Consider the following 12,024-nt stretch of genomic DNA (forward strand, 5'->3'; position numbering starts at 1 on the left):
ATTTATTTTTATTATTTTTTTTTTTTAAACATGGATTCATTTTAGTCTGTGTTTGAGTGGTTTACTGGTTTTGCATCATTTCCTAAGTTGTGTTCCAAGCTGTTGTATACAGCAAACAGACTAAAAGGAATCCATGTTAAAAATGGAATGAGGCAAAAATGTGGTTCTTTGTTAAGCTAATTTGCATACGCCCACCCAGAATCCTTTGCAGTAGTAACATCACTGCAGATTTGTGATTTCTGTTGGAAAAGCAAGTCTTTTGGCTTGACTGGTGTGCAGATTTTTGTTTAACATTGTTATATATATATATATATATATATATATATATATATATATATATATATATATATATATATATATATATATATATATATATATATATATTTATTTATTTGTGCTCAGAATTTAATATGTAGTGGATAATGTCAGAGATAAAAGTTGGTTGTGGTGTGCCAAAACCAACGTCCAAGTGGGCCTGTAAATAAAAGAGGGCCCACCAAGGAGAATTGTATGTTTTAAGGGTGCTGGTGGGTGGGGAACACTTGAACTCGAACGTCAGAGGTGAATAGGGGATGGGAGTTTAAGTAGGGGACTTACTCCTCCCACAAATTCAGGCCTAATGGCCTTTCTACTTGTGCTTGGAATTTAATATGTAGTGGATAATGTCAGAGATAAAAGTTGGTTGTGGTGTGCCAAAACCAACGTCCGAGTGGGCCTGTAAATAAAAGAGGGCCCACCAAGGAGAATTGTATGTTTTAAGGGTGCTGGTGGGTGGGGAACACTTGAACTCGAACGTCAGAGGTGAATAGGGGATGGGAGTTTAAGTAGGGGACTTACTCCTCCCACAAATTCAGGCCTAATGGCCTTTCTACTTGTGCTTGGAATTTAATATGTAGTGGATAATGTCAGAGATAAAAGTTGGTTGTGGTGTGCCGAAACCAACGTCCGAGTGGGCCTGTAAATAAAAGAGGGCAAAGAGAAGTTCGAAAAAACACACTTTATTGCATTTGTTTACTAAATTCCTGAAGGCTTGGCGAAGTTCTCTTTCTGGTCGTGGAATGTACATATTGTATATAGAGGATTTCCAGCGACCCAGTCTCTTTATGATGTGGACTGGGGTGTTAGTACTAGAAGCTGATGAAGCAGCTCCTATGCGAAAGGAAATGCCCGGAGAATGAAGCTGGGTTGTAAACCCAATTTTCCCAATAGGATTCTAACATGCGTGGTGAATTTTGCTGTAGTGAGTGGGTACCCTTGTAGTTGTAAGAGTGGTGAGTCTGGTAAGTGTGTGTTATGGGTTGACCGTAAGAGGACTAGTATCTTAACTGGACAAGCATTGTCTGTTGGAAAGAGAGGAATGATAGTGGGGTGTAGGGACTGATTAGTTTTGGTAGATGGGATTGTGAGAATATAATAGTCGTCTACTTTAGTGAGTTGTGAGGTATCTCCTTGACAAACAACGGTAAGTTCCCTAGGTCTTAGGAACCCATAAAAAGCTAAATAGATAGCGGATTTTATCACCCGGTTAGTGTTGGGATCGAAAGGGGATTCGTCAAGGAGGTTGCTAAGTAACCTAAAGATAGGCCCATCTATAGGTAGTCTGGTGGTGATTAGTGATGTACTGAACTGTTCGCCGGCGAATAGTTCAAGGCGAACATAGAGTGTTCGCGTTCGCCACGGCGGGCGAACACATGCGCGGTTCGATCCGCCCCCTATTCGTCATCATTGAGTAAACTTTGACCCTGTGCCTCACGGTCAGCAGACACATTCCAGCAAATTAGCAGCAGTCCCTCCCACCTCCTGTACAGCATCCATTTTAGATTCATTCTGAAGCTGCATTCTTAGATAGAGGAGGGAAAGTGTAGCTGCTGCTCATTAGATAGGGAAATTGATAGCTAGGCTAGGGTATTCAGTGTCCACTACAGTCCTGAAGGACTCATCTGATCTCTGCTGTAAGGACAGCACCCCAAAAAGCCCTTTTTTAGGGCTGGAACATCAGTCTGCCTTTTTTTTTTTCTGTGTAATGTAATTGCAGTTGCCTGCCAGCTTCTGTGTCAGGCTCACAGTGGATACTGCGCCCACTTGCCCAGTGCCACCACAGCTTAAGCTTGCATTTAAAAAAAAAAAAAAAAAAATACTTTTTCACTGTAATAGAATGAATAGCAGTTAGTTGTCTGCCAGCTTCTGTGTCAGGCTCACAGTGGATACTGTGCCCACTTGGCCAGGATTGCCGCAAGGGTGTCCTGGGTGGCTGTGCCAGCGCCAGAAGGTTGACTTTGAGAGCTAGTGCCTGGCCTAGGCTCAGGGGCTTGGTTGCTCAAAAGTCTGTATAATTCCGCCTTTCGGGCCGTAGCGGGAAAGGGGATGCCCCTAAGCCTAAGTTCGGTCGTAATTTTAGGTATAGTCCATGCTCTCAAATACGTAGGGGTAGAAGGAGCGAGAGACTCCTGGAGACTCTGGTCTGATAGGAGTGGATATTATAACCTCATCAGGCAACTCATCCATGGGAGATGTATCTTGCGACATTCTAGCAATTAATTAAATAAGTTGAATTTAGTAGGGGTGTGTGAGAAAATTATTTCAAGGGGTGGGGGGGGGTGGGGGGGATTCCTCATGCGAACTGGACTGTAAGGTTACTGCCGAAGCGAAAAACAACTGGACTAGTGACTGATGAGGCCCTACTAATGACAAGTGGCGGTGAGAGGCTCTATGATTTGGGCAAGTGAACTACGTTGGTGGCGGGATGTTGGCCTCTCGAGGTTCAAACGTGTGGCCGTGACAAGTGAGGCCCTGACTACGGCCCTGTAGAAGAGCGAATGAGGCGTTTAACTATGATTTGGGCATAGGGCCATACCTCCGTGTTGAGGTTGGGAGATGGTTTGTAAATGCCTCGGTGAGCTAGGTCTGACGTCCAGACCTTGTGAGCCAGTTCACGTAACATCTATGGGATAAATTGGCGAATTATGTGCTGGTAGGATACTAACCTTGATAGTGATTATACCCGTGGACTAGTCCTTCAAGTATATATGGAAGAGAGGTCCAGCGGTTGGTGATGTTGTAGCAGAAGCCTAGGGGGTTTGAGACAGATGTAGATCTGTGTGAGCGTGGCGAATGATCGCAACATGAGTTAATGGGGGGCATGGGCGGGTGATACGAGAGTGGCAAAATGGACCGTGAAGGCTGTCTGCGGCCTTGAAACGGAAACTGAAGATTAAAGAAAAACTATACCTGGATATAAGATATAAGAACAAGGTTTTCTCAGATTTAGACGAGGCAACGCGGTTGATGCTATCGTAGTAGAAACCTAAGGGTTTGAGACAGATGTAAATCTGAGTGGGCGTAACGTAGGAGCGCAGCGTCCGTTGACAAATGTAAGATGCTGGCTGAGTTTTTTGCCAAACAGAACCTAAAGTAAAATAAATACTATACCTGGATTAAGGAACAAAACCCGGGGTTTTGCACAATAGAAGGAGCAAAACGTTTGTGCTATTGTAGAAGATAAACCTGGGTTTAAAGGACAAGAGCCCAGGTTTCCTCAATTTAGCCGAAATATATGACAAAAGTAAGATATGTGGAGATTTAAAGAAAGATTTTTTAACAGGGCTGTTATTAATTTGCATGTAAAGGTATAGTATAATATTATTTGAATAGTGATTTTTGTGGCAACACTTCCAAGTAAGTATGATAGTAGCTGCTGCTAGAGTTTAGTGCAAGGAAGCTACATATTTATACAGAATAACCAGAAAATACCATAGAAAACCACTAGGTGGCGATAACAGCCAAACTGATGCAGGATAATACAATGGAAAGTATGAATGAACTTTGGCATCCCTTTCCCACATAGTATGCAAGTATAGCCTTTGTACAAGTATGAGATGAGGGGGGGGAGGGGGGTGAACGAAAGACTGGTGAACGAAAGAGCCGCCTATATGCAGACGTGAGGGGACCGTGGGTGGTCCCCAGTAGTAGTTGCTGATATGTGCGTTCCGGCCCCCGCTGAGACCACGGTGCGGTGTGGACTGGAACTTAACGCATTTTCAAACTCACGGTTAGCTAGTTAGGAAGCAGGATCGCCGAAGTACCGGGGGATTTTAGCCGTGCAGTCAAAACCCCGAGACGCCCGAACCGGAAGTGACGTGAACCGGAAGTAGATCAAGGAACACTTGAACTCGAACGTCAGAGGTGAGTAGGGGATGGGAGTTTAAGTAGGGGACTTACTCCTCCCACAAATTCAGACCTAATGGCACTGGCACACACACACACACACACAATAATAAAACGTGTTTTTAACTGTAGCTAAGCACAACACAGGAAACTGAAGAATTTATATGATTTTTTTTTTTTACAGTGCAGATTTTAATAAAAATTGGCCAATTTAGGAATTAACCCTATTACCGACCCCCCCCCCCCCAGTCAGACAACTGGTCCCATTTCTTCCTTGTTTGGTTAGCTCTGTGGAGCTAAACTCGAGGCAGCGACTTCTCATTGCGCTGTATTGGGAAGTCTGATTTGACAGTCACAGAAAGCCTGGGCAAGGTTAGAAGGGGAGGAATCCTTCAGAGATCTGTCACTTTTGCAAGCCACTGACTTTTTTGGTAAATTAATTCTATTAATCTAAGTAAATTGAATTTATATCAGCAGAGATAACATGCTCTTTTCTACAGTGAAATATTATATAGTAAGCAAAGGACAGGAAACAAAAAAAAAACCCTAAAGTGGCACTGTCAATACGCATTTTGACTGTTGGAATTTCACTGAAATTCCAAACCAGTCAAGAGATACAGAGATTAAGTAGGCAATACTCTATTTCTCCTCCGCCTGGCTCTCTCATATACAGAGCAGAGTCTAAGTGTCAATCCAGACAGCTGCAGGGAATTAACTGTGTCAATGGAATATCACACAGTGTTGCGGGATCCTTCATAGACCTCAATGCTGTATAGCAGTGAAGTCAGCTAGAGAACCAACTGAATCAAGATGGCCACACCTTTACCACTCCACCCCCACCGGATCCTCAGCAGTGATGTCACTGTCGAAGGTCTTTGCAAATTTGGCAAAGTCCCCAGACAGTGACAGTGCCACTTTAATACCATTGTTATTCAGCAAATTTATGTACACGTGCATAACCTACCTAAAGGGTTACTCCAATGATTTGAAATGGTCATGGTGCTTGGAGTGTGTATATGCAGCTTTTAAATATGAAACTGCACATACAGAGAGATTTTATATTGCTGTCACAGTAATGATACTCCACCTCCAGCAGTATCATTAGTATGTTCGTAGCCAGCCTGAAACAAGAGTTCAGAGCTGGCTGATGTCAGTTCTGTGCATATTCATTGCACACTGGGTCATTCATTGGCTGAGAGCGCTCAGCTGATGCTTTCAGTCAATGGATGACCGGTGGGATTGGCCTCTTCATTGCTGCAGAAGACAGATGCGAGTTACCTAGCAAACAAGACTCAGTGCTGGGGGGCTACTCAAGTAAGAGGGCAAAGCTTTGCAGTTCAAGTTTATTTTTAAAAATAATTTGGATAACAAACATTGATGTTAAAGCAATTACAAAAATAGATATGCTATACATTAATAGTTTAAAAAATAAATTGAAATTGTACTCAAACCAGAGATTGTGTACCTTGCAATGATTTCATCATTATCTATGTATTTCTGATGGCATATACGAAACGCATGTCTGATAACTTAAACTAGTCTGAAAAGTTATTCTAAATATTTCTTCATCTGGTTGCAAATGTTAACATTTTAACAAATCAGTAAGACCTATGTTTACAAATCATGTTTTAATCAAGTCTTACTGGCCAGTGATTTAAAATAGACTTTATTAATCCACCATGTCCACTACACATTCTCGATATTTGTCCAACACTTTACCTGGGGGACGTATTGGTAGGCATAAAGTCATTTTTTCTGAGCACACAAAATGAAATGTTTAAAGGAATATGCCAATTTTGCTTTCTTTTGATTGGTAACAACACTGGAAACAAAGAGGCCAGAAAGGAGATTTTATCAAGTACACTATTAAAAGAGAGAACAAGCTACAAAAGCACACATTTCTGATTAGTGAATACACCATGATCACCTGATATCACCAAATTTCCATCCACTGCAAACATGGGGATAAAATAATGTATGTGCATAAATTTTTATAAATATGGGGAAGGCAAGGTTCTATATACTTCCCCCAAACACAAAAGTTAAGATACAATATGTTCTTACTCCTGAACATGCGTATGTGTTACCAAATATCTAAAGGTTTACCTGGTAAGTGTGTACTCCCTGAGACCAGAATGCAGGTTCATGGCAGAAAAGGTTCCTATACATCCGCGCAACCTTTTGTCACGTCCTATCTTCCATGTTACGAACAGCGGGCTTGAGAAGGGATAAAAATAAACACCAAATTAGAATGAATGTATGACTTTTTTTTTTTTTTTTTTTTTTTTTTAATTATAGAGGTTTATAATACATGAACATTAGTAGGCCAAAACTAAAAGTAGAGCAGTCCCCATGGAAACCAATGACATGTTGCTGAATGCCCTAAATTCAAAACTATCTAAATTGCGCTTTACAAACAACTCCATTAAAGGTTTTCACTACTGAATTCAAATCTAGATACCATTTAGCCAAGAGGCAGTTTGCTGTAAACATGACGGAGGTTAGAAAAAAAAAAAAAAAAAAAAATGTTTTTAATACTAGAACAAAACTGAAAAATATTAAATAGATGGATCAATAGGATATTAAAAGTCTGAGAGCCAGAAGGGTATAAAAGAAAAAAAATGTCAAGTGTTAAAACACCAATTAGGGACACTGGAATATAGGCTATGCACTCCATGCCCTGATTTGTCAAGACTAGAAATATAAGCAGATACAGGTTTATAGATCTAACAAAGTACATTCCTGGTTCTAGCCACATTAGTTGCGGTGATGCACATATTCTTGCCAGCAATATATAAAAACCTTCAAAGTTACATCTGATTGAAAATGAAAATGAAATTACATGAGGATGAAACATCTAAAACTGAAATGAATACGTGGAAAAGGGAAACGAAAAAGGTCTAGAATGAAAAAATGCTAACAGCAGAGTGTCTAATTTAAAAATAAAAAATATTAATATAAGACTTAGAGATAAGTACTAGTAAGATTCTCCAGGAGGGCATACAATGCTACAATTCAAATCAATTGATACAAAGTTAAAAGGACACTATAGTCACCTGAACAACTTTAGCTTAATGAAGCAGTTTTGGTGTATAGAACATGCCCCTGCAGCCTCACTGCTCAATCCTCTGCCATTTAGGAGTTAAATCCCTTTTTTTATGAACCCTAGTCACACCTCCCTGCACGTGACTTGCACAGCCTTCCATAAACACTTCCTGTAAAGAGAGCCCTATTTAGGCTCTCTTTATTGCAAGTTCTGTTTAATTAAGATTTTCTTATGCCCTGCTATGTTAATAGCTTGCTAGACCCTGCAAGAGCCTCCTGTATGTGATTAAAGTTCAATTTAGAGATTGAGATACAATTATTTAAGGTAAATTACATCTGTTTGAAAGTGAAACCAGTTTTTTTTTTTCATGCAGGCTCTGTCAATCATAGCCAGGGGAGGTGTGGCTAGGGCTGCATAAACAGAAACAAAGTGATTTAACTCCTAAATGGCAGTGAATTGAGCAGTGAAATTGCAGGGGAATGATCTATACACTAAAACTGCTTTATTTAGCTAAAGTAATTTAGGTGACTATCGTGTTCCTTTAATAAAGTGGCCAAAGATAGATACAGTTTTTAAAAAGGTATCAAAAAAGTAGACAATATAAATAATGATTATGTAATCATTATATTGACAATAGGTATTACTAAATACCTATTGTCAATTTAATGTAGATTTAGCCCATCAGTTACTTTTTGCAGGGGATTGGAGTGATTCCAAACTTTAGCCGTCCATATATCAGTTTACGTAAGGGATGATAGGAAGGGTGGTGCGCGTGTCGGCTGGTCCTTGTTATTGTCTAAAGGTAGATTTCTAATCCCTGCATATTTAACAGCCGGCACACGTTCCCTCCATGTCAAAGGCGCAAAATAGAAATTGCCCGTAATTAGTGAGAAGAACTTACCCCAAAACCCAAATACCAATCATCCAGGAGATGAGAGAAGAAATAATAAATTAACCTAAAATCTAGGTTGTCAGGAGAAGGAAGAGTACAATTAAGGTTATGTGCACATCACAAGTAGAGAACCTCCAGCTTCAAAGACCCAGATGTATGCACTTGACGCACGTTTCACCTGGCGGCCGTTGCCGGGATCATCAGGAGTGCTGGTGGTGGTCCCACAGACAGACATTCTGCTTTTAAGTGTAACCGTCAGAGTTTCTATTGCTTAATTAACCGCTGGTGGGACTTATCCAGCAAGCGGTTCATTACAAAATGCAACCTCCAGAAATGTTCAGATACTTGGAGGGATAGCCTATAGGGAGGGTGAATGTGAGTGCCAGAAATAAGTTTTTAGGGTGAAAAAATGTTAATAAATGGATTTAAGAAATAGAGAATGGGGAGAACAGTAATAATAAAGAAATGAATATCAATACAAATTCAAAAAAGTAACCGATAGGCCAAGTCTACATTAAATTGAAATAAGTAAATGGATATTTAGTAATATCAGTGGTGGACGGATTACGTAATCATTCACCGTCTATTTTTTGATACTCTTTCAAATTATATATATATATATATATATATATATATAATTTCTCATTTCCTCAGGCAAGCTTTCAGCTTGTTAATAATCTCAAAAATGTGCGTCTTTCATGCCACTGTTATGACTGTAATGTCAAAGTTTACGCTGTTGTGGCGTCATGGAACCATTTGTAATCACCTGCACAACAAAAATAAAGAATAAAAATATATATAATATATATATATATATATATATATATATATATATATATATATATATATATTTTTATTCTTTATTTTTGTTGTGCAGGTGATTACAAATGGTTCCATGACGCCACAACAGCGTAAACTTTGACATTACAGTCATAACAGTGGCATGAAAGACGCACATTTTTGAGATTATTAACAAGCTGAAACTATCTTATACGTTACAAGTTAAAATTACGGGTAGCAAGATGTAAAGGGCATGCGTGCAGGTTATGAGAGTATGCTCAGGTTACAGGTGTCGTTCGGGTGTAGACCCTCCAACATAGCGCTAGGTTACAGATTGAGATAAGGTGAGTAGGACCTACGTGTGTTCTGGTTTATGTGTGTGGACTTAGTTCAACATTGCTAGGGTAGTTTGTCAGTGCATATGCGGTGTCATGTGATAATTTGCTATGTTTAGGCCGTGCCGCATGGAAATGTCGAGTATCTAGGGTAGACAGCCGTCTAAGTTGGTATCACCACCCGGTCTTGACAGCGATGTATATGGGTGTGTTCTGAGTAAGGTGTCGGGTCGATCCGTGCCCTTATATGCTCTGCGTGTGGTTCCGAGGACGATGAGCTCTGTGTCAGTCCTGCGTGGGTTAGGTGTGTTCCCCCTGTGCTGTCTGTGTATGGGCTGTGTGCCTGGAAGTGACCCATATCAGGTGGGGAGTGGTACCTGGTTGGATCGTTTGTGTCTGCCCTGTGGGCTGGAGCCTACGAGGGTACTATGTGGGGGTGTGTTAACTAGCTGTGTGAACGATAACATATCTTTCATCAGCGAAAATTCAAGTGAAACGAAAATTAAATCAAGGTAAACATAGCAGTACGAAGAATCAACAGGAAAAACCATGCTGCATCACTTGGAGAAAAATGGGGGGAGAACAGAGTTCGAGTGGCATTATATAGAACAGTAACGATTAGTGACTGTACGTGGAAGGCAGGGTAGCGTTCCTTTTACAAGCGGCTGTTGTGCCGATTCATATCCCTTCTCCAGGAGCCCCTGCGGACAGCAAGGGTTGTGCATCAGGTCCGGTTGTCCTCAAGATGCCCAGAGGTCTTGTGGAGAGGCCATGAGCCTGCCGGAGTTCTTGGAGCCAAAGACATTTAGGATGGGTCTCTTATAGTCCCCTGGGGTTCCGGGTTGCCGGTAAATTGCGGTCTCAGTGCGCTCAGGGAGATTGTAAGTCTCTGTTGATCAGGACATGGTCGCAACTTCTGCCTCCGTTTTTTTTCCCCCGTGGCTCAAAAGGTTTTATCGTCGTTGGGTCGCAGAGGATGAGGTCGCAGAGGATGAGGTCGCAGGATGCCCTGGAGGAGCAAGGGAGTCCTCAGGCAAGCCGAGGGTTGTAAGTAGTGACTCCGCTCCCTGGGGGCCTGTTACCGTGTAGGTCGCGTGGTTTCTCTGTACCTGTAGTGCTCTCGGAGTGCGCCATTGGTAAGTTATGCCGCTTTGCCTCAGAAGTGCTGAGAAGGGTTGGAGGGATCGCCGCCATTGAAGAGTCTCCGGATAGATCCGTGTAAAAGGTAAGGGCCATGTTCTCGAAGGTGAATGGAGTTTTACCTTTGAGGCTTGTGAGTAGTGCTGCTTTGTCTGCGCCCGTGCGGAACTTCACCACCACATCCCGGGTTGCCGATACCGGAGCTCTTTGTGGCTTGGGGACTCGGAAGACCGCGTCAATTGAGGTGAGTTTGGCTTGTTTCGGGGTCAAGAGTACTCTGATTAATCTGCGTACCAGATGCGGGAGTTCCTCTGTCGGGACATAATCAGGGACTCCCCTTATTTTTACGTTATTGCGGCGCCTGAGATCTTCCAGGGCCGTGAATCGTAGGTTGGTGGCCTCTTGTTGCTGTTTAAGGGCCTGTACCTCCATCCGGAGTTCCAGTATGGCCTGGGCCTGTGTCAGATGAGGCCTCTAGTGTACCGATACGGGTCACCATGCCAGTCAGGTCTGTTCTTAGCTGGGCCATATCGGCTTGCAGCACTTTCTGCAGATCCCCCAGCATAGTTCGCAGTGTCTCCGTGGTTAACGGGTTGGTGGCCCCGTTTTCGAGGTCGGCTGTGTTAACGGGGCAAACATACCGCCCGGGTATTCCTCCAGGCCCATGTCGTCTGAGGAATCAGTATATCCATCAAAGTCCGCGGCCATTTTGGGCCCATGCGCTCTCTGTACCTGTCGGAACAAATCTCCGATATCTGGTCCAGTTTTGGGTTTATCTGGTCTCTGTTTCTTTGTCTTTCTCCCCATATCCTCTGTGGAGCAGTGGGGTGTCTTTGCTATGCTTTGTATAGGCGTTATAACGGGTGCTTTGGACCGGGAGCTCATCTGCGTGCGTCTTTCTCGTTTGCTTGCTTGGCTCCGCCCCCCTTATTTATATATTTTGACTACTTCATTAACTTTGTATCAATTCTTTTGATTTAATTATAGCATTGTATGCCCTCCAGGAGAATCTAACTAGTACTTATCTCTAAGTCTCATTTAAGTCTTTATTTTTTAATTGGACACTCTGCTATTAGCATTTTTTCATTCTAGACATTTTTCTTTTCCCTTTTACACATATTTGTATATATCCACTTTTTAAAAAACTTTTTACAATTTTAAACTACCGGTATATCAAATAAAGGATAAGTTTTAAAAACTAGTATTATATGGTGCCTTACTACATCTGATTGTTTGTCTATATCCATTTAGGACTCAAACCCCTAGCTACTGTGGTGAAGCATCCTTATTTACTACTTTCATAGTGTTGGACAAGAAAGATATCCTCTTGTTTACCATATCTTTATTAATTCAAGCTTGGCTGTTTATCACAAACTCTGTTTAACCCCTTAAGGACTGAGCCAAATGTACACGTTTTGATCAAAATAAAACTTGGAGTTTGACTATGTCTGTTCAACCGTAATTCACCTCTTTCATATTAAGTGTACCCACAGTTATTATAAATCATTTTATTCAGGAGAAACAGGGCTTTCATTTAACATCAAATATTTAGCTACGAAACAATTTAATAAGAATAAAAAAAAAGTGAGAAATTAAGACTTTTTTTTAGTTCTACGTGACATTTTAACTGTGGATGTCATAATACTGTTTGCTTTTACTGCAATAAA

The 12,024-nt window shown here is 41.4% G+C and overlaps 1 protein-coding gene across 1 annotated transcript in view; it reads right to left on the bottom strand.

The window, feature by feature from the left end:
- AMMECR1 (AMMECR nuclear protein 1) overlaps window positions 1-12,024 on the bottom strand; it is a 194,861-nt gene that overhangs the window by 48,975 nt on the left and 133,862 nt on the right. The window contains exon 4 of the mRNA XM_063432147.1: window positions 6,271-6,381. Within this exon, the coding sequence (XP_063288217.1) occupies window positions 6,271-6,381 (111 nt within the window). The remainder of the gene's footprint in view (window positions 1-6,270; window positions 6,382-12,024) is intronic.

Source organism: Pelobates fuscus, chromosome 9, assembly GCF_036172605.1.
Source record: "Pelobates fuscus isolate aPelFus1 chromosome 9, aPelFus1.pri, whole genome shotgun sequence".
Lineage (NCBI taxonomy): Eukaryota > Metazoa > Chordata > Amphibia > Anura > Pelobatidae > Pelobates > Pelobates fuscus.